This window comes from Plodia interpunctella, chromosome 30 (genome assembly GCF_027563975.2).
Source record: "Plodia interpunctella isolate USDA-ARS_2022_Savannah chromosome 30, ilPloInte3.2, whole genome shotgun sequence".
Lineage (NCBI taxonomy): Eukaryota > Metazoa > Arthropoda > Insecta > Lepidoptera > Pyralidae > Plodia > Plodia interpunctella.
The window spans coordinates 1,160,186-1,184,875 of record NC_071323.1 but is presented as its reverse complement, the minus strand read 5'-3'; the positions used below and the strand labels follow the sequence as shown (position 1 = coordinate 1,184,875).

The 24,690-nt window shown below is 36.7% G+C and overlaps 1 protein-coding gene and 1 long non-coding RNA gene across 5 annotated transcripts in view; one reads left to right on the top strand and one right to left on the bottom strand.

Annotated features, from left to right (window-relative positions):
- The window catches only part of LOC128682480 (uncharacterized protein), a 40,954-nt gene extending 30,392 nt beyond the window's left edge, over positions 1-10,562 (bottom strand). Inside the window, exons 1-3 of one of the 4 annotated variants that reach the window (XM_053767172.2) lie at positions 10,438-10,562; positions 9,731-9,866; positions 1,016-1,170 (exon numbers count right to left, since the gene is read on the bottom strand). In XM_053767172.2, coding sequence (XP_053623147.1) covers positions 1,016-1,103 — 88 coding nt within the window. In that variant the 5' untranslated portion in view covers positions 1,104-1,170; positions 9,731-9,866; positions 10,438-10,562. Of the gene's footprint in view, positions 1-1,015; positions 1,171-9,730; positions 10,373-10,437 lie in introns of those variants that run through there. The other 3 variants (XM_053767173.2, XM_053767171.2, XM_053767175.2) reach the window with 3 other exon arrangements.
- Positions 10,563-10,631: 69 nt separating this feature from the next.
- Positions 10,632-20,788, top strand: LOC135310040 (uncharacterized). The gene is made up of 2 exons (XR_010370315.1): positions 10,632-10,878; positions 20,232-20,788. It is a non-coding gene; the product is annotated as an uncharacterized LOC135310040 (long non-coding RNA).
- The last annotated feature ends 3,902 nt before the right edge of the window (positions 20,789-24,690 follow it).

Here is a 24,690-nt window from a genome sequence, read left to right as displayed (position 1 = left end):
CTCAAGTCATTATTTTAACGCGTATTCTTGCAACCCCTATTTCACCCTCATAAGAATGCAATTTCCAAAATTGAATTAGTGCATTAATATTTTTTATTACCAACAAATTTAAATTTAGAATTTCACGTGTCTCGCTTCATTAATGACTAAAATTTGAAGTACGAAATTTCAACTCCGTAGGACGACTTAGAAGTAGGAGAAATCTAACATGCGGGATTTGATTACAGACAGACAAGCAAAAATCGGGACAGGTGAAAACTAAATAAAAGCTTTTAAATTTAGGAAGTTTTACATAAATTTGCACCCCTTTATTTTGGCCACTAAGCGGTGGAATTCCGATATAAAAACTATCATTATGTTGCATCGTGACTTTCTTAACCTTTGACTGAAAATCACATCAAAATCGGAGAAGCAGTTCCGAAGATCACACTGAACAGACAGACAGACGAAAATTCTAAAAAAAGTGCTTCGGTAAATAATATAATCTGGTTAATATACAATTTAAAAATGCAGCAATTTAAAAATTACATTTGTTGGATAACATTTAGTATTTGTTGTTCTCGATTAAAGTATTTAATTAAAAAAAAAAAAACGACTTCAACATTTTTGACGTCACTTGTGCCCACTGTCATACAAGCAAGATATATATTTTTTATGTGTTTTAGACACATGGAAAAGAGTATCCGATTTGACTTGATTGCAACTCTATTCACTCTCCACGCCCGCCCGTTATCTTGAGGTCCTGGGTTCGATTGCCAGCGCGGGCAAACTATACTAATGTGAGGATTTACGTGTCAATATTTGTTACTCTTTCACGCAAGATCTACTGTACTGATTGTCATGAAATTTGGTATACGGGTAAAATATAACCTGGAATAAAACATAGGGTATTTTTTACTCCGGAATTCCCACGGGAGCGAATTCCCGGGGCGCAGCTAGCTGCCTCTATAATTTTATTCTACTTTTGCCATGTACGGTACAACTTTACATGACGACCCTGCCAAACTCGACCAACCTTTCTCTAGCAGCTGTGCGAACATATTCTGCACGTTGGTGTGGTGATGCTTCCACCGCAGACAGTACTGCTGCGGCATCATTTTCATCGTCTGACTTTTGCTTTGGTATCAGGTGTTTGGTACTTGTGGACACGTCTATTTGTCGTGTCGTGTCCTGGAACAATGATAAAACAATGTCATTTTTGCCACAAGCTTTTATCGTCGTCATTTAACGCCTGACAAATAACACACGTCCGTGCTGTAAACGGTTGAGGAGTTTCCCTCGTTCGGAGCCGATCCGGGCTGCACTACCAGGTCATAATAATGACTTGTCATGGAAACTAAAGCGACGTGGGAAATTTCAACTCTGCAGGTCAACTGGAAGTGGGAGAAATCTAACTTGCACGATTTAATTACGGACATACAACGAGACAGGTGAAACTAAACAAAAGCTTGTAAAATAATATATATCCATCATATATTTATTGTATTTAGTTATTCGATCCTATATTTTATAACATATACATATATAGATAAACATCCAAGATCCGGGCCAATCAGAAAAAGATCATTTTCCATCATGACCCGACCGAGGGTCGAACCCGGGAACCCTCTCGGTTCAAAGGCAAGCACTTTACCACTGCGCCACCGAGAACGTCACCATTCAACAATTTTGTATGGAATACAAACTTCAGTATTTTAGGTCAAAAATGTAACAGCTACTTAGAAACTAGTGCCCTCATATTTCGTAATTCCTTTATGGTCGATCTGTGTGTATCTTTAATGTCTACGCCGCTACTGAGGCGACTACCAGAAATTAAAGTTAAACGTGTAAAAATAATACATAAATAATAAAAAATATAGCTGTAAAAATAAATTGTAAATCATCCTCATCATATCGAGTGTGTTATTGCAAACACTGGTGTCAGATTTTATTCCTGACACGACTTTTACGACTACTTACCGCCATCTAGTGGCAGATAGTCGCATACACAACAGGGAACTAAACTGTCAACCAGTATGCAGGTTTCCTCACGATGTTCTCCTTCACCGGAAGCAAGTGGTGGTCTTTGAAATCTACTATACATACATATGAGTCAGATTGGTATACAAACTCTATGGCACGAACCTGAAACCTTTCGATCCGCTTCTTAAAAAGCTCTTAAAACATATAAATGTTAGGCGTAGTGTAATTTTTTTGGTACAACAAAAGCTTTTATTTTTTTTACTTTGTTGTCAAACTAAATTAACAGCCATTTAAACGTTCCCACTCGGCACATACCTCAAAGAACCAACGGATGGATAAGGAGTATAGACCATGGATAACTTCGGCCCATTGGGAATTGGCGGGTTTTAACGACTGCAAATAATCACATGGCGTGGTTGTCGTTGCGTCACAGCGTCGCACTGTGATTGGTTAGCTGCGTCTCACTGCGGATCGACTCGATGGTGAGAAATGAAAATAGCAAAGTCGCAGTTTATAGCCTTTCCATTGATTGGCTGAATCTGCATGAATTGAAAACTGAACTTGAATCTGCGCGGGAGCTCCTGCTCCCAGGTGGTGCTCAGAGCCTTTCGACCGCTGCGGCCGCGCTGTCATTACGATCCGTCAATTTTCTTGAGGAAGGAATTATTTCTAAAATCGATCAATATTTGTATTATAAAGAGGTAAGCGTTTGTGAGTTTGAGGCGGTTAATCTCCGAAACTACCGAACCGATTTCAAAAATTCTTTCACCATTAGAAAAATGGCTATAGGCTATATTTTATCTCAAAATTCATACGAGAGCGAAGCCCCGGGCAACATCTAGTCATTCATAAAATTGAGATTACCATAGTATAGATTAGATAATGAAACGAATTTTTGTCTTTGTTAAAATTTGTAAAATTGTAATGACAGCGCGGCCGCAGCGGTCGAATCGAAACGCTCTGAGAACCTCCCTCTCGCGTTGGCACATTCTATCTTTCTTTCGTATTAGAAATTCTTTATCCAGCTTAAGATGACATACCTAGATGACTTATTGACATTTAAACAAGTTTATTTGTTAGACAAATTGAAACTCCCCCGATTTTCAATATTCATTACGCTACAACTTTCGAACGGCTTTCATCAAACATCAAATAGAAAAAACCGCATGCAAATCGGTTCACCCGTTGATGAGCTACGGTGTCACGCACACAGACAGACACACTTAGCGGTCAAACTTATAACACCCCTATTATTGCGTCGGGGATTAAAAACGACGCTCCAGACGACCGTGGAAGTAAAAATTCCGAATTCATTCATCTATTTCTAGCGTATAGATAAAATATTATCTACGAATTTGAGAATAACACATACACACATTAACGTCGTGATAAGGGCCGTAAAATGTTCAAACAGCGATAATATTTTAATTTGTACATATTGTGTGTGTGTTTTCGGTACTGGTAATTTTTGATTTGGATTTCCATTGATTTGCTAGCGGCACGTCCCAGCTTCGCTCGGGTAAAAGCATAACACGACGATGACGAACTCGGTGGCGCAGTGGTAAATGTGCTTGCCTCTGAACCGAGAGGTTCCGGGAGTGGTTCGAATCCCGGTCGGGTCATGATGGAAAATAATCTTGGATGTTTATCTATATGTGTATTTGTTATGAAATATAGTATCGTTGATTTAGTATCCCACATAACCAAGTCTCGAATTTACTATGGGGCTAGCTCGATCAGTGTAATTTGTCCTGATATATTTATTTATTATTTATAACAAATTATACGCCTAAACGTTTCTCCGAAATCACACTATCTATTTGTGAGAACGGCCGGTACACCTGCATTTTTTGCGTCTGTGAGTTTGTATGCTTAAGGCGAGTAATCATCGAAACTACCGAACCGATTTCAAAAATTCTTTCACCATTACGTAGATACATTATCGATTATCCAAGATTGCTATTAGGCTATGTTTTATCTCAAAATTCCCACGGAACCGAAGCCCTGGGCAACATCTAGTCTCTATTATTCTATATTATAATCTATATTATTTAATGTCAATTATTATAAAGAGGTAAACGTGAGTTTGTACATTTGAGGCGGATAATCTCCGAAATTACCGAACCGATTTAAAAATTTTTTTTCACCATTAGAAAGGTACTTTATCCAAGATTGCTATAGGCTATTTTATCTCAAAATTCCTGCGGGAGCGAAGCCGCGGGCAACATTTAGTCACAGATAAAAGAAAAATATTTTATGTATGAAGACTATATTAAAAGTATATTATGTAATAATTATTATCTAATATTATTAATGCGAAAGTTTGTGAGGATGTGTGTAATGCATAATCTACGCTAAATCTACTGGGCGTGAATTTCACGAGCGTTCTGAACTCCGCCGCGGGCTCTCATTAGTGTTTATTAAATTGTACCATACACAGTGATCAATTTAACTATCATATTTTATAAATAAGTAAAGTACTGGCACAATGTTAATTTTGTAAATGTTTAATTAAAAAGAAATGTATTTAATAAAAACTGAAACTAATGAAACGCTACACGCCGCGTTCAAACGCTAGTGAAATTCACCCACGACGTTGGCGTTTTTAAAACGATTACGCGGCGGGCGGCCGTTTATAAATTCATAGCCGAATCTTAAAATGTTTTGGTAAAATTTTTACGTCGCTTTAAGACGTCACAGCTCCGAATATAACGATGTGAAAATGAGAAAGAGACGTGCTACAAGCAAACAAGAGATTGGTTCATCTAATTCTATTCAAGCTTTATGGAAAATACAGTTAAAAGATTATAATCTGTACATTTGCTAAATGGGAAAAACAAAAATATACATATTTTTTCAGTCTGTGAAATATACGCTCAAATTGGCTTACCATATGTTGCGGATTGGTCAAAAACTCAACATATAAAACCATTTTTGCTTTTTGTGTATTTATAACTAGACGTTGCCCGGGGCTTCGCTCCCGTGGCAATTTTGGGATAAAATAAAGCCTATAGCAATGTACCTTTCTAATGGTGAAAGAATTTCTGAAATCAGTTTGGTAGTTTTGGAGATTACCCGCCTCAAACATACAAACTCACAAACGCTTACCTTTTTATAATAATATAATATAGAAAGGTTTTCCGAAAGAAGTTTCACACGAATCACCAAATAGGGTTAGTTTTTAAATGGGTGTTTCCCAGAGCGTTTCGACCGCCGCGATTTCATCACATTTTTTAGAGATTTTGACAAAGACAAGAATTAGTGTCACTATCTGACTTTAAAATAATCGATCTGTACTATGGTAATGTCAATTATGAATGATTGATTTTGGAAATTATTCCTTCCTCAAGAAAATTGATGCATTAGTATCATTACTATATATGTATACAGCGCGGCCGCAGCGGTCGAAACGCTCCGAGAACCACAAACTATAGGGGGTCTCAAAATTTTTATTATTCTCTCTATCATTCGGTGTTCTGTTGCTTTTGGGGCCGTAGATAATTATTCATCTTCAACGATTTTAGAAATTCGATTTTTCCGGATATGTATTGTGTGTCGCTCACGGCTTAGCTCAAACCTAAATGTCCGGCCATCCTAGCTGGTATGTCTGGCTATCAAGACCGGCTTTTACGTGTCCGGCTATTAGGTGCTCCATAATTTGTGGCGAGGAGCGACATCAGCCTACATTTCGCGAATTTGTTCACAGAATCACTAGTCGAATCGCACCTCTCGCCGAAAAATTATTTCTCATAATCTAGATAAGCTTGAATTAAAATAATCGGTAAATTCAGTTCCGCTTGATATAATTAGGTTATATTAGCTCCAAAGGGAGTTCCCTTTGGAGCGTCATGCACATAGATTGGGCAAATGCTGGACGTAAGGCCTGTTTCTTCCACAGACAGTTCATCTCTGTCATACATCAACAAGAGAAGCTCCTGGGAAATCCAGGGACATCTTCGGCAGTGCTCCGCTTCCTGAACCAGAAGGGCTGGCTGGACTACGCACACGCACGCAGAAAGGGCCCAAACAAAAGGCCCACCTGCAAAAACCTAGTCCTCATGGGTAATTAGACTCGCATCTGGTTAGACTGTCCTTGCACAGGTCCACATGACTTCGCAGTCCTTCCGTCCTTTCGTCTTCCAGGTCCCAAGGTAGATCACCACCAGGTGGCAACCTTAACGTGACAAAATTAACGTGCGCAGCACCAGGGATATCACACGCGTCTTGCCTACTTTGTGGCCTAGTGTCTTTTACCACGTATACTACACTGCCTCTCTCACCCATCAAACCGGAACACAACAATGCAATCGCTGCTGAGAGAGTGCAGGACGAGAGTAAAGTACCCATGCAGACGACCTTTGTACCAAAGTCTACCACTGGTGAACCATAAATATAAAATGTCCTTTTGAGTTTATCGACTTTTGTAATGTCAATAACATTTTTCGAGAACAAATCTAACACATTATTATCATGCATAACATGCGTGATATTTAATTTTTTATTTAAAAAAAAATATGTTTAATAGTCGCAAAAAAATCGCTTAATAATAAGACACTGAGCTTTTTAGTTATATACCTACCTATCTATTTTTTTAAAATATATGTATATGCTAGGCGGAGCAAGCAAAGAGGCGTGCTTTTTTTTACACAAACCTTCAAAAAAACTAGGTTTTGCATTAACTTATTCATTGTAAAATATCAGTGATCTCCCTGAATTTATAAAATCCAGCTAATCAATTAGATCACCAACAAAAGGAGAGTCTGAAACGGTTTTCTCCGACAATTGCTTCGTCTACCAACGTTTCGTCAACAGAATGTTTCGACATCGGGCGTTTGAACGACAGAACCCTTCATCTACGAACGATTCGCCGACAGAATAGAGGAGACATTCTGACGACGAAACGTTCGTAGACGAAGCAATTGTCGGAGAACCGTTTCAGACTCACAAAATGCATATATAATTACAGATAACCTTCGGCTCCGATCCCTTTCGCGAAGTTCGTTCCTGGATTCGCTCACTCTCACGTATAAACTCAATTATGGCAAACCCTTGAGACATGTCGACAAGCCAAGGAAGCACTACCTGACTGGGACAGTTACTCAGGACGTCATTCTGATCTCACTACCAAGCGGCTCAGACTCCGCACGCAGAAAGGGCCCAGACAGGAGGCCTAACTGCGGAAAACAGTCCTCGAGGGAAGTAAGAAGAAAATAAAAACTTTTTTACCACGTTGCAAAGATTTAAAATAAAAATTATAAATAATAAAATTTGACCTTGACACAAACTTTCTCACATCTATACTCAATATATTATTGCATCCACAAAGTCGATAACATATAGTTCTAATTAATATTATAAATGAGAAAGTAAGTTTTTTTCTTAACACTTTATCTGCATAAACAATTTTCTTCAAATCAAAATTTGCATACATGTAGTTTAAAGTATGGAGAAGGACATAGGGTGCCTTTCAACCCGGAAAAATAAATTTTACTGTGATAATTTCAAGCGGGCGAAGTCGCGAGCTTATAACTTGTATAAAATAAAAGTAGGTAGAGGTAGAATAGGGGAGGTTACTCTTGAATCAAATTCATTTCGAACTTAATGTTATAAATGTGATATTAAGTAAATTTGATACCTCTTAAAGATTTATCCACTTAATGGATCTTATTGAAATTTCTCACACATATAATTAAGAGTACTGAGAAGGACATAGGCTGCTATACATACCAGGAAAAAGTATATTCTCAATGGAAAATTCACGCGGGCGAAGCCGCGGTTAATATCTAGTTTGTATTACAGATGTGAAATTCTATTTGTTTGCATTCCTTTCACGTCTAAATTTCAGAGCATTGGATTCAGGTGATTTTTGGTGAGTAGAGAGTAACATAGGCAATAGCTAGTAGTTTTTTCTTAAAGCTACAAACTACTAGCATTACAGAAGAAGGAAACACATGAAAACAGTGTTGGTCCTTTTTATTTTCTTAAAGCTGCAAACTACTAGCATTACAGAAGAAGGAAACACATGAAAACAGTGTTGGTCCTTTTTATTTTCTTAAAGCTGCAAACTACTAGCATTACAGAAGTAAACAAATTGAAACAGTGTTGGTTATCACGCCAGAGCTAGCCAGAGGGCAAATCAAAGGCAAAAATACTAACATAATGACCTCATGTTGGGTCATAAATTGTTTTTTTCAGCTTTTATTCCATTCAACTTTATTAAAAAAACATGTATGTGCATGTGGATGCACACTACCCATTTAATAGTAGTCAAGAAGGATTAAAAAAAAAAAAAACAAGAAAAGCCCTAGGTGTCTCTGGACAAAAGCTGCATTGACTTTCCATTTGTTGTCTTTTCTTTCCAGTGCTTATCTCATAAAGCGTCACACAATCTTTTCCTGTACCTCATAATCATCCTTACACATTGTTAGAAACATAATTTTCATTTGAAAACTCTTGTTTACTTCAGTTTTATAATTTACTAGCTTATGCCCACAACTTCGTATGTGAGTGAGTGGGAATTTCAGGAAATCCCTTCTTAGTGCTCCCCTACACTGTCCTAGTAATCTACACACTTAATTTCAGCTTTCTACGCCCACTAGTTTTGGCTGTGCGTTGTCTATCAGTCAGTCAATAACCCAAGAGTTTATATATATATATATATATATGCATTTTTTAACTGTCAAACTGTCTTCTTCATTAAATAAATTTTCTGTCTACACCAATAATACATTTTTCATTTCATTATACAATTAATATAGTGTTATTACACATATTACATATTTCATACATAGAAGCGGTGGTGGTGTAATGGTTAAGAACCCCACCTGTGGATCGACAGGTCCCAGGTTAAAATCTTACTCATGCCACATGAGTTTGTATACCAGTCTGACTCATGTATAGTAGTTTTCATCGACCACCACTTGCTTCCGGTGAAGGAAAAACTCCATTAATAATGCCAAGAAAGTTGTTACGTGTGATTCATTCCATGTAATGACCACGACCCTCATTCATGAGGAACACGACTATGAAGAAGATTCACATATATTATAAAAATGCCCCTCTGTTGCATCTGTGTGATGAATGCAATAAACTCAAAAACTACTGCAGAGATTTTGATGTGGTTTTTACCAATAGATAGTGTGATTTCAGAGGAAGGTTTAGGTATATGATTTATTATGATTTTTCCTGAGCTAAGCGTGGATGGGCTGCTAATTATTCATTAAAAAATTGTACCAAAGTTTGCATGTGGTTATAATTTGGTTGTGCTAAATCTACTAGACTGATTTCAATAAGATTTTGTACATGGTTAGAACATAACGCGGAATACAATAGAGACTTTTATTCCTAAATTCCTATTGGATCTGAGTCCGAGTAGCTAGGATAGGTGCAATATATAAACATCTGATATGTTGTCTGTATGTATACAGTACTAGTACATAAACTTTTTATCTATCTATATATATATAGATAAATGACCCCAGATCTGTATTTTATTTTTTGGGCCATTCATTTTTTCGATTTCTCCATTCAGCTCCAAAAAAACAATTTGTAATAAGACCTTGTACTTCAATAAAAAAAATAAAATTACCATTCCATCTAAATGTTAGTATAAACTTTTGAGCAATGTGACGGTCCTCCAAGGTCTTTTAAATCAAAGATTTGTGTCACAGACTGGACAGTTTATCTAATTTGATAGCTCGTATAACTATGTCTTTGACAGGTCAAGATTAACAAATCATATTCTCATAATTATAAGACAGATACTTACGAAAATGAGTTTTCAGCATACACAGCCGGCGTCAGTCAGGCAACTCCTACCAGCTGAGTACATTTCCATCATATCCGTCTCACAAAAACACTCGATACTATCACACACTTTCTCGACCGGAATGCACCAACACAAACTAATAAAACAAACAAAATATAAACACGAACCAACCATTTAAATATCACAGTTGTTAATGTCCACTAGATCTTCGAATTCCTTGCCGCTAACCCATATTCGGGTGCCGTATTACTGTGCAATCAACTGAATTATTGTAACAATTTACGCTCGCTCAAAGTACTTTCGACCGCTGTGAAAATTTTTATGTTTTTCGAAAGCGCATACACTGTATCTCTCAAAAAAGTGTAAAATACAATCACGCGCTAAAAAGTAAAATCGATAATGCCTTTGGATCGTAGCCGAATCGAAACTAGAAATATAATTTATCAAAAAATGTAATAAAAACGACATTATTTTCTTGTGACGGTCCCGAGCTGTCAGAATTTTCTAATATATAACCCGGCGCAATTGAAGACCCAATGTTTGCTGTACACTATAGATGCTAAAAGGGTCACCCTTTATTTAGCCGGTTAATATCTACAGCTGAGCGAGAATACGCTTTATAGACATTGCCACTTACGTCTTTATTATTTGGCGCTAATCGCGAAAAATGTGAAACGGATAGGTACGAATTTGTTTGTAAAACTTACTATGAGCGGTAATCAGTCGATTGGAAAATTCCAAAGAATAAGTAGCGAGTGGGCGCGCGGTATCCGTAGAAAACAACGCGAGACACTGTTATCGAAACAACATTTGGCTCTACTCGACGTCATTTTTGGCTTTTGGCGTATTTTGAGTTGGGTCGTGAACGGGAAAACTCGAAAGCGATCGGACGTGCGAACGAGACAGTCGTCTATTCTGTTCGGACGATATTGAACTCTATAACATTTACTATTTCATACACTTCCGCTATTATAATCGTATATTGCCTGGGCAATGTGTGTGAAGCCGACCTATTTTGAAGTTTTTTTTTCTATAGATAGACTTATATTATAGTAGAGAAAATCAGTTCTGTGGTGGCGTAGCTATGAAAATATGTTTATAAGACCAGGGGTCAATATACTGTGCCAATGGTGCCCATTGTGCGTAAGGTAGGTAATTTTTTTTTTACAAAAAAAGCAATTAATAATAATTCTTATAACTTACCTGCTAATATTATTAAGTATAATAAAACAAAATAAATTTAATCTAAAAATATAAATAAAAAATATCCTGCATGTTTTGCCCCATGGTAGCGTACCCAGAAGGCTGGCAGCATTGTCACGACGTACCTATGCTCATATTGACTAAACTATCACGAAAAGAAATTTTAATCTTAAACCACCGTTTTAAGCTACTTTGGTCTTTCGAGGACTTCACTTCCGTGTGCTAAAAAATAGGCTCCAAAAAGTAGTAATATCCATATACCAAATTTCATCGAAATTCATCCAGTAAATTTTGCGTCACTAAGTACAAACATCCTCACATCACATCCTCACATACTAACCTAATGACGGCTATAAAGTATCGCTCAAACAGACAAATGTCAACGCAAATAAACGTACATTGCGTTCTTTGTGTGAGAGCTTTTATTTACAAGGGAAAACCCGCAATGTACATAGAAACTGCCAAAGTTTGGTGAACTATTGTATGTGTATGAAGGACATAACATCTAACTGAAGTAAGTTATGAGGTTTGTTGCCTCATTTCACGCACAGGATTCACCTTACCCCACGCAGGGTCTTCCTCAGTGCTTCCATTGTGAGACGTCCTGTTGCCAACTTTATACAAGCTACTAATTTTTGCCCGCGACTTCGCCCGCGTGATTTTAATATTTAGACTCCTTAACTAATCTGGTTTCCCCATACAAACTTTCAACCCCTTTTTTACCCCTTTAGAGGATGAATTAAATAAATCCTTGTTGCAACCCTAGACCACGTAGGTTACGTGCTAAATTTGAAGTTTCTAGGCCCAGCGGTTTAGGCTGTGCCATTTGTTAGGTGGTAGGGTAATCTCAGGTAGGGTTGGAGTAGGAATAAGCAAAGGCAGACAGTTATAATATAATATTTATAATACAGTTATAATAATATAATATAAAATAATAATATAATTAATAAATAAAATACAGACCTATAATATATATATATATATATATATATATATTATTACAGCGTACGTGTGGTACGTGCCGATATCGTTATGGTAATGAATGAGTCAAAATGTGATTTCAAAATATCAAGTGGAACAATAATTTAAAATTTTGAATTTAGAATGAAAGAAATAAAAATCATGCCAACGCGCACGCGATATGACTAAAGAGGTCATAATGCGTGGCGTTACAATAGTCAGTCATTCGGTGTCTTCTTTTATATACTTATTTATATAAATTATTTAGTTTCACCTGTCCCGATATATATTAGTAGATATCACATCTTGCAAATTAAATTTCGATCACACCCGCTTGCCCTACAGAGCTGACATTTCCCACGTGTCGCTTCAGTTTCCATGACAATGCATTATTATGATAATCATAACCTGATGGTGCACCCATGATCGGCTCCCAACGAGGGAATTCTTCAACTGTTTACAACAAGATCTTGACGATAATAAAAAATGTCAAAAATTACGTTTTTGAAACTTGTTACATACACATGCACTTGCCCGCTCACTAGAGTATTAGTTTTATTTAAATTCGAAGCGATTTGATGTGAAAACAACCTATGGCGTAGTGGTTAAAACCACTTCCTCCCCCCTTCAATACATCGTTAGGTAATTATTACCATCTCAATGTCCCCCACTGCTAGGGCATCGGTCGACCTTGTTGACCGACAAAGAGGTTGGGCCATGACACGCGGACTCAATCCGGATTGGTGGGTTTTGGCAATAGTAAAAACGACCGGGTGGGCCCAACACTGTTTAAACGTAACATTTTTGCATATTAATGAAGATTTAAATCGCATGAAGCGGTGGTGGTGTAGTGGTTAAGACGCCCGCCTGTGGATCGAAAGGTCCCAGGTTCGAATCCTGCTCGTGCCATATGAGTTTGTATACCAAACTGACTCGTGTTTAGTTGTTTTCATCGTCCACCACTTGCTTCCGGTGATGGAAAACATCGTGAGGAAACCTGCACACTGGTTGATTATTAACTTGTGTGTGAAATGGAGAAGGCAATGGCAAACCACTCCATTAATAATGCCAAGAAAGTTGTTGTGTGTGTATAATTCCACGTAATGACCGCGACCCTCAGCCATGAGGAATACGACTATGAAGAAATCGCATGAGCGGTGTTTTTGAGATTGGAACCATAAAAATCTATGACAGACAGACACTGAGGCAGGTAGACCAATGCAGCGCAGTTCAATTTAGGACCCTGAACTAAAAGGATAATGTGATATATTGTAATAAATAAATATATATATATATATATATATTAGGACAAATCACACAGATTGAGCTAGCCCCAAAGTAAGTTCGAGACTTGTGTTATGGGATACTAACTCAACGACACTATATTTTATAACATATATATACAAGACCCAGGCCAATCAGAAAAAGATCATTTTCCATCATGACCCGTCCGGGGATCGAACCCGGGACCTCTCGGTTCAGTGGCAAGAACTTTACCACTGCGCTACAGAGGTCGTCAATCCTACTAATTATTATAAACTAGCGACCCAGTCCGGCTTCGCTCGGGTAAAACCGTAATAAATTATACATCAAAACCTTCCTCAGGAATCACACTATCCATTGGTGAAAACCGCATGAAAGTTGGTACAGTAGTTTTTGAGTTTATCGCGAACAGACAGACGTGGCAGAGGACACTGTATTATAATATGTAAGGATGTGAAAGTTTGTGTGGATGTACTTATGTGTGTTTGTTACTCTGACCGATTGTTATCAAATTTGGTACACGGGCAGAATATAATCTGGAATAACACATAGGGTACTTATTATCCCGAAATTCCCACTGGAGCGAAGCACCGGGGTGCAGTTAGTAATTCAAAAGTATGTTTGGTTAAACGAATGACGAATGTAGTACCTAATTCGGAAAATCGCTTGCAAGATGTGAGAATCTTCATTACTCCAGAATGTTTTATTAAAAGTCATTACTTTGATAAGAATAGCCACTTTTTGTTTTCTATTTGTGATTAATTTTGTGTTCTTCGAATAAGAGAGATTTGTTTTAAAACGTGTGAGATTTGCAAATGAAGCTGATTTTTTTTTTTTTTAAATAAATGAGACAGAATGACATACAAGTATTTTTAAATTCTGACCCCGAGTTTCGCGACGTCACAGTCCGAACCGACCGAACGAAGACGTTCCCGTCTTTCGTCATTCGTAGATGAATATGAGAGAGATAGAAGATTGTATATATTACGATACGACATAAAAATATACATACCTATCTATACACACGAGACGGTCTCTGAAAAAGGATTTTTACGATCCCACCTAAAATACCCTTTATTTTGAAAGGGGTCGCGCCGAAATCGATTTTGGCGGGCGAAGTTGATATTATATATTTTTTAAATTATTTTTTAAAGTAGACAAAGTACTTAGTAGTTGTACAGGTGTAAATAAGTATTAGGTATTGGTAGTATCATTTCAGCCAAAATATTTAAGTTTACTCTATATTACGTTAAAACATAGTAAAATATTTTGGTAATATAGTAAATGTGATTTTGACGAACATATTACGATCGCCCGCGATTTATTCCGTGTGAGTTTTGGCAAAAGCCTTTTGCTAAGGCGCCGTTAACATGCCATAGTGGCTATTATACTTATTAGTCTTAGAGTACCACCATAGCGATATTCCAAAACTTTTGTTTTTCAAACGTCAAAGAAATATATAATATACCTACCTACGGCTGAAAAACTAAATAAATTCATTTTCAATGAGATAAACTTGGAGATACGATGCCACAGGTATAATAAAACTCAACCTTCTTTTTTCATGCGGGGTTAAAATATTCTCTCTTCAAAATTCAAAACGGTTCACACACGCGCTCCGTCATCGATTTTCGAAACGGCTTCGAAGTTTGAGCGACACCCCCCCGCGCCGCACACCCCGCACTTATATTATCCCTCGATGGCATTTTTACGACATTTTTATTTTTTCTTTTTTACTCCCCGACCCGAGGCCTTTCAGTTTACAGCCAACGGTCGTATTGGACGATTTTCTTGTCAATATTTCAGCGTCTTACGAACATCACAATAAACCCTGATTCCGATACGTTGTTATTGCTATTATCTAATATTATAATTTGATGCTTTTAGCCCACAGAATTAATAGTATTCGCCTAGAGAAAGAAAAGAAAGAAAGAAAGAAAGATTTATTCGGCAAACACATAAAATCCAAACATTAACACTTAAAGGTAAACTACAAAAGAGTAACGAATATAGATCTAATACAATACGTAAGCCGAAATGGCGACCAGCTCAGCATGGTGCCATGGTATCGAGCCAAGGCGCTGATTTTCAGCTGGAACCAAGTACAAAAGTAGGTAAGGTGGCAAAATAAACAAGTTAATATGTACGGAAACAGAAACAAACAATAGCATTAATATTATTATAGCTATTATAGCTGCCGACCTTAAGGATAATGCCGACATTGACAGGGAGCGGAGGGCATTGTCAATCAGAGCCAACATGATTGCCCGCAGGTTTGCACGATGTTCACGGCAGGTCAAAATTGCGCTGTTCAGGGCTTACTGTACGTCGTTGTATACCTGCAGCCTGTGGGCTGACTATACTAAAAGGAGTTACAATGACCTCCGCGTCCTTTACAATAACGCGTTCAGAGTGATATTGGGGCTGCCCCGATTCTGTAGCGCTTCGGGTATGTTTGCGGAGGCGCGAACAGACTGTTTTCATGCAGCCATGCGTAAGCGAAGTGCGTCCCTGGTGCGCAGAGTACGGACCAGCTCCAATGTCATTTTGAACATGATAGCCGACCGACTGGATTGTCCATACACCCGGTGTTGCTGTGAAAGACATGTCGCGGTGTCTATGCCGCTGAGGAGGTATTGACATCCTAAACTTTTAATTATTTGACATTTTTATTTTATTTTATTCCAAATTATGTTTTATTATTTTACTGTATGTGTTACTTTTAATTATTATGGTTATTTAATTTTCATTTGTATTAGATTGTATTTATTTTTATGTAATTGTTATAAAGTCGTGTATATGGATCTTTGTTGTCCGAAATAAATGAATTTTATTTTATTTTATTTTATTTATTTATTAAACATATAATTACTTAGGAAAAAATGTAAAAAAAAAGGAATAAAGATAAATTACATGGAAGCTATGGAAAATATATATATATATAAAGTATAAATATTAAACTAGAAATAATTCAATGTAAGCCTCAATTTGCCGCAATAAAGTAAACTCTTTGATGCGTTTACGGAATATTGTAACAGAGAGAAAAAACTGATTAAATAAAAATTAAATTCAAGTACGAGTATGTATCTCCATAAGTGTGCAACTAGGTTTCGAATGTGAAATGAAGCGGTGGTGGTGTAATGGTTAAGACGCCCGCCTGTAGATCGAAAGGTCCCAAGTTCGAACCCTACTCGTGCCACATGAGTTTATATACTATCCTCACTCATGTATAGTAATTTCATTTCAGTCATCGACCACCACTTGCTTCCGGTGAAGGTAAACATCGTGCAATATGTGTGAAATTGTGAAGGCAATAGTAAACCACTCCATTATTAGTGCTAAGAAATTACTGTGTGTTTCATTCTACGTAATGACCACGACCCTCAGCCATGATGAACATGATGGAGAAGAATAGAGTGAGAAGATATTACTTTGGATAATAATAATATAAAACTTTGAGCTCGTCAGCTAAACTAATAAATTAATTTATTAAGCATCAAAATGTTCCACAAATAGATAATTATGACTTGTGATTCATAACATTATCTATTTGTAGAATATTATGTTAGTTAAATGAATTTAGCTTTGGTTATTCGACAAGATATTAATTATAGATTCATGAAGTAAAAGTGAGAAGCCGCTTGTGATCGAAATGTCCCAGGTTCGAAACCTACTCGCGCCACAATAGGTTATATAGCAATCTGACTCATGTATAGTAGTTTTCATAGACCACCACTTGCTTCCGGTGAAGGAAAACTGATTGACAATTCAAATTCAAATTCATTCAATCAAATAGTGTGTATCTTGCCAACCGTAGTCGCAAGAATTATGTCGGATGCTTTTTGAGGCAAACTGAATAAAATCTGACAACGGTGTTATACTGAATACTCCAAAAGAAGAACATTGTTTTTTTTCTCAGGAGTAATTAAAAAGCTGCTATATATCATGCAAGCTCCACACTGTCTCCTACCTAACTCAGACACATGCCGACGCGGACGCGTGAACATTGCATAGTTGTGGCATAATTTCGGCATAGTTGTGGCATAGTTGTGGCATAGTTGTGGCATAGTTATTACGGGTGAATTTATTTACCTCAATGAAAAACCAACAATTTATACCGAACCCGTCAAAGTTTGGCGAATTGTTCGAGGACTGTGTGGAACGATTAAATGAAAATGTTGTCACTATCGTCACGCACCCCGTGACGTAATCGAAATGTTACTAGTGAATAACTCATTCAGTTATGATAAATAACTATGTGTAATCCTAATTATGACGCAACGAATAATATAAAAGAAGGCTGAAGGCCTACCACGAAGCAAACACATAACACGTTACAATACGATGACGTTTTATAACGTCCACATGTTCTCTTTATATCAAACTGCAAAGGAAGATGGATATCTTATACTAGACGTTGCCCGGGGCTTCGCTCCCGTGGGAATTTTGAGATAAAATATAGCCTATAGCAATCTTGGATAATGTACCTTTCTAATGGTGAAAGAGTTTTTGAAATCGGTTCGGTAGTTTCGGAGATTAGGTACCCGCCTCAAACATACAAACTCACAAAGTCACAAACGCTTACCTCTTTAAAGTGTAAATGGACTATAACAGTATAGATGGATTTTTTCTGAATATAAAGGTATTTATTTAAAATGTACACAATCACAGTACAAGTTTGACACAAAATAAACTAAGATTGCTTACTGACGCGCGTGTGAACCAGGCTTAATAACATTATTATACTTTGCGTTCATTGACCTCAGTTAAAGTATAACTAAAGCCTGGTTTACACTATTAGGCCAATTGTTTTAAATAATAATAATGCAAAATTATTTTATGTTCTCGTCTCATTCTGCATGATCCCGGTTGCGTTCGGGGTTAGGAAGCCGCGTAGCTCGGAGTTAGCGAAAAAAATACCTGTAAAACTTTGAAGATTCGCCTGTGATTTTATAACCGGCCGCCTTTCTCACTTCAAGTCCTCCTTGGGAATGCTATTGTTGCCTATCAGCTGCCTAGGCTGTGTGTCCCTTAGTCGCCTCGTACGACATCCAAGGGAAGATATGGAGTGGTCCTGTTCTAAATATTTTTATATCAACTTTTATTAATGTCAATACGGAGACTTCGCGTTTTGCAAAAAATCTTGCGTTATATAATAGTATTTATTTATTTATTTTTGTATGTACACAACATGAAAAAAGGATACTAAGTAAGTATAGGAAACTAAGTACCCACAAAAGTGAGTACTACCTATTTCTATAGAAAATTCTTCACTTTTCTTATTCTATTGTATGTATATTAGACATTTAGGTATGTTGCTTTGTAAAAGAGCATCTACATTACTTCAAATTGAATTAGAAATAAATTTATTCATAACATACTAATATATATCACAGGAAATGAACAAAACGTTAATATTACAAAGGTACATTTAATATGCTACAAAAATAATTGTTGTCCCAAGTATCAAATAGACAGTTAAGTTAATTACTTATATATATATATTATGTAAAATAAAATTAAGTTAATCACTTATTTATATGTAAACTATATCAGCCACGTCGATGTAAATATATTTATAAGAAAAATGCATACCACATATATTTAATCCGCTACCAAATTGACTGATAGAAAGAATTTCAAAAAAAAACGGAATGGTTGAATGGAAATACATTTTCTTGTATTATAGAGTAATATTTACGATAAACATTGAACTTAAAAAACATTTTATTGCTATAGTATTGTTTTCAATTAATGTATTATTATTAATATTTGCGCGGCTGCGTGCAGGCTGGTTACAGTTGACTTCAGATCTATGTAAATCTTGTAAATAAATGATTCTATTCTATTCTACTATTGTTAGTATCAGATCAAAATATCAGATTATCATTGGAGAAACCATTTGGTGCCATTCAATAACATGTAATCACATCACTTTATCAATAACAGAGTCTTTTACTTACAGTTTTTCCATTAAAATATTACTTATCTTTAAACAATACAACGTAAAAATTGGCGCCTCGTTTTTACACAGATAATATATGCCGGCCGGCCTATAGTAACTTTTTTAAAATCGAGTTATGAATGTCAACAAACAGTTGACAGCTGTCAGTGCAAATAATCGGTAATGTAGAAATAAGTAAGCTAACACTATATAATAATAGTGTGACTATTACTATTAGTGAATAGTTTATAAAAATAGTGAAACTCTGATGTCTGATGATCATGATCGAACATAAAGGACGTTCAATAGCCTGCGTGGGCTGCCCCTTGTGACTGGGCCCCGAGGCAATTTGCTGACTCGACACCCTTTAGTTACGCCACTCGAAAATAGTATACCGAGTTTAGTAGTTTAGTTTACTCGACGACCCCAGTGGCGCAGTGGTAAATTGCTTGCCCCTGAACCGAGAGGTCCCGGGTTCGATCCCCGGTCGGGTCAACATGGAAAATGATCTTTTTCTGATTGGCCCGGGTCTTGGATGTTTATCTATATTTGAATTTGTTATAAATATAGTATCGTTGAGTTAGTATCCCATAACACAAGTCTCGAACTTCTTTGGGGCTAGCTCAATCTGTGTGATTTGTCCTAATATATTTATTATTATTATTTATAGTAGGTACTCTTGTGGTATCAGCTCGAACTTTTATTAAAAGTTTTTTTTTGTTTGGTTAATTATACATATAAATAAGTATATAGGTATATATATTTTCCTTTCATCGGCACTTGATCACAATCATAATATATTTCAGTATACCTTTTGACCATGTACTTTATTGTGTACTTACATTGTTATATTACTGATAAAAAATTATACATAAATCTATATTTAAAAAATTGTAAGCCCTTCTGGCATAATAGGGACCAACACTGTTTGAATGAGTTTCTTTCGGCATTTCTTCTCAGCAGTGGTCGTTCCGAAATGCTAGTAGTTTGTAGCTATGGTAAAAACATCATTTAATTTAGAATATGACGTGAAAAAGTGCCTGTGAAGGCCTAATTTCTGAATAAATGATTTGATTTTGATTTATTATAGATTGGTTAATTATGTAGGTAACTAACATTATCTTTTCCCAGATAAGTCTGCGCGTGACAATATCAGAAACTATCAACAATACATAGGCCACAACGTTGTCTGCAGCGACAGTAGCGCCGCGACTGGACTACTTTCGTGCCGCGAACTCTATGTTCTCAGAATTTTTCGACCGCTGCGGCCGCACTGTCATTATTATCCGTCAAATTTCTTGAGGAAGGAATAATTTCCAAAATCAATCATGCCTGAAAGCCTCGTTACAGTATCGATATTGTGTTCATCTACCACGCCACATGCACAACGCCAAAAGATGTACCTAAAAAGCGGACCAAACGCAACGGATAACAAGCCACACAAGTGATCCACGGCTCTACGGACAGATGGCGCTACGGTCGACCCACTACAGAAGCTGACAAGCCTAGACCGCGCAGACAGTGCGTTTTCGATTGGAAGCATATATATAACCTCCGACATGACACCATGGGAACCGTCCGGTTCCCCGGCGCTGCACCTAGCCTTGCGGGAAGATCTTCCGTTTGTGGCGGTCGAGCATGATCACCTCGCTCCCGCTACCGCTAGTAAATAAGAGTTTTTATTATGATTTTGTTTCTCCTCTTTTGGAATTCACGGCACTAAGTCCAGTCCTTTGAGAGGCTTGCGTGGGGATACGTATGCAACACGTAGAGGCCCTTTGGAGAGTTTTGATGTTATTGTTATTGTATTATAACCTTTAAGTAAGTCTTTTATCCTTTTTACTATACCGTGCGTATTAACTCAACTTTGACGTTAGCAAAATCATAGCTTTGGCGAACGATGGAGCCATTAACACAAGAAAAAAATCCTACTAAATAAATGCGAAAGTTTTTGAGGATGTGTGTATGTATGTTTCTTGGTTACTCTTTCACACAAAATCTACTGGAGGGATTTTGATGAAATTTGGTACACGGGTAGAATATAACCTGGAATTACACATAGGGAGCGAAGCAGCGAGGGGCAGCCAGTCATTCATGAAATTGACATTATCTCAGTACAGATCGGAACCGCGCACGGGGCCTTTTCTAAATCTATGTCACATATTAATCAATTTTAAAGGCAGATAGTAAAACTTGTCTTGTTTTTGTTAAACATTGTAATGACAGTTCCGCCACATCGGTCGAAACGCTCTCGAGAACCACCCGGCAGGTAATTGGTAGTCCTACTGCCAACTATGCTAAGGTTAGCTTTCCTCACTTGTATGACGTTATGAGGCTGTTAAGGGACATAATAGCCTTGGCAGCTTATAGTAACAATAGCATTTCCATATATGATTTACGCCAGGCAGGCGTGAAATCACAGAATCATCAAAACGCCGAGCCAGGGTTTCACGACGTCACGGCTCCGAATGAAAATAAAACACGCTCAGGGAGAGTGTATACTTCATGTAAAATTTTAATAAAATCTTTCAACAAGTTCATTTGTTAGACAAATTAAAAACCCACCGACTTTCAATATTCATTTCGCTATATAACTTTTGAACGGCTGGACCGATTTTCATGAAACATTGCTAGGAACACTCGGGATAAAATTATCTATGACACAAAAAAAAAACTATAAACGAAAATCGGTTCATCCGTTTGGGAGCTATGATGACACAGACAGATACCTACACAGATACACAGACAAACACGTTATACTATAACACCCCTCTTTTTGCGTCGGGAGTTAAAAAACAAAAAAAAAAACTATATTTTCGTTTAAGGCTCTCCTTCGATTTTCGAGACGGAGAGACGAAGAGCAGGGAAGGGGAGGGTGGGACTATAAAAAATTTGGCGTCTGCGTGAAGATAGAAATTTTTGAATCGATCGATACATACATGTAAGATATTCTCTATCATGCCTCTCTTTAAAGCAATATTACGTATAAAGAATTAGCTACCGCGGCTTCGCCCTCGTGTATAACCTACGGGAAAGGTTTTTTCCGGGATATATGGTAACATATAGATAGATAGATATAACATTTATTTGTAAAACAATAGGTACACAACCAGACCAAACAGACATATTCTACGTCCTTCTCCGTACAATAAGTCAAGAAGAATGGTTGATTAGTTAAAGAAAGAAGAAAGAAAGAACGAAAGAAAGAACGAAAGAAAGAAATAATTTCTTCGGCAAACACATAAAATCCAAACATACAAAAGAGTAACGAATATATATCGAATACAATATGTAAGCCGAAATGGCGACCAGCTTAACGAAAACATTTATTTGCCAAAAACATGAGTACAGATATACAAATTGATGCCAAAATGAATTAAACCTACATGTTTTACCGAATATAGGTATGCAAATATAAATAAATAAAGAGGAGCATGCTATCCACTACAAATAACAAAGAAAAAAAGAATTATAATGTACACTAGCTCTAAATTCTATCCGAGTCTATCATTAAAGAAATCATTTAAAGTATAATAACATTTATCAGTTAATAAAGACTTGAGGTGCTTTTTAAATAGATTGAAATTTATGCTTTTATATTGATTTGGAATTTTGTTGTAAATTTTCGGTGCCATACATACTATGCTATTACCGAGTAAAGCAGTTTTTGATGGGTGCATGCATAATCGATAATACAACATAAAGCGTGAAGTAAGTAATTGAACAAACAAAGACACAGAAACAGAAACAAAATTACTTTCGCATTTATATATTTTTATTAGGTTTTTTTTTTGTAATTTTTGCCACAAGCTTTTATTGTCATCAGAGAGAACTTGTGGCATTTGAAGCTTGCAAACAAACCCATGTCCGTGCTGTAAACCGTTGAGGTGTTCCCTCATTGAGAGCCGAACCTGGTTGCACAATTACGTCACGCTATGTCATGCACAGTCATGGAAACTGAAGCGGCGAGGGAAATTTTAACTCTGAAGGATAACTGGAAATAGGAGAAATCTAACTTGCAAGATTTTATTACCGACAGACAAGCGAACATCGGGACAGGTGAAACTGAATAAAAGCTTACGTAAAAAAGGTAACCTAACAAAAAAGTAGTTTAATACTTTGCCATAAGAACAGGAAGTTCTTTTCAACAAATGAGGAATTCCTCGTATTACATTTTCGGTCACCCATCCATTGACCGATCATTGCGAAAGTTGCTTAACCACCACGCGAACACCTGAGAACACAACTCTCATTTTTGGTCAGTCTTGTTAAGTGAGTATAGTTTTGGCGGCTCCAAAATCACCATTGACCCGCGTCGTGAGAGTTGTTTCGAGTTATAAATAGCAAAAGTATATTTATAATGTAAACCGGTTTTTTTTCTATTTTTAACTCCAATGACAAGAGAACTACCGTAACTTGGCCTTCTACAGATGTTTTTGTACATAATGGTTTTTATACTTTTTATTCACGGTTATAAATTCGTCCAAACAATTATGCGAGGTTCGTCCACAAGAATATTGCATATTTGGAGGTCAACTAACAGTGGGCGCTCGTCGTAATAAATTGCCCAGTGTATTTAGGTCCCCGTTTACATGAAAGTATCTGGTTTTCGAAGGTCATTCGAATTTGGTGTTCATGGCTCATGGCATTCGTATAAAACTTGAAAGGAGAACGCAGAACGCTATTAAACAACCTAGGCTCAAACCAGCACAAATCAAATGTAACTAGAATAACATTTAGATAAGTATTTTTATTAACAGTATTATTTAATTAAACATATAAATTGTTTATAACTAACCTATTTACGTATTAAAAAATACACAATAATAGAACAACTAAATTAACCTAAAATTAAAACTAAAGTAAGTATAAATTTCCCAGAAGGCTGGCGACATTTCCTCTTTGTATAGCCAAACTCAAACGTTGATAAGTAATTTAATATAAATAAAAAATGCGAAAGTAAGTTTATTTACTAGGTACCTCTTCAAGCACTATGCATTCAACCAATCATCTTGAAATTTTGTACACATGTAGTTTAAAGTATGGAGAAGGACATAAGGTACCTTTCATCCAGAAAAAATATCTGTTCCCGTGGGAAATTTACGGGGGCGAAGCCACGGGCAAAGCTAGACGACTTTTATTTCCTTTACAGCCCTAAAATCTGCCGCCCTAAGCTTCAGCCTAGTCAGCTTGCTGGTAAATCCATATTTGATAGTAAATCACTGATTTTGTATAATAAATATGCGGAATAGTGCATGGGATGAATGAGGGATATATCATAAAAATTTATGTAATATTTTTTATTCTTAATAGGTAGGTGTTGTATACGTAACTACGCACATTTAATTTATTGTAAATATTGAATGTCTGTGACATACATACATAGTATGTAAGCCTACCTACCTAATTATTTTTCCTATTGCTGTAAGCTGTCTTTTACGAATTATAAAATAAAAGTGTCAATTGATATGCCAGTGTCAGTGTTTGATTTTGACATTTGTCATTTTTTATTTTTTGTGGCCTTAGACAATAGAACACTACTTCTACTACTAGACCGCTGGTATTGATAAAAAGCGTACGCGCAAGACGT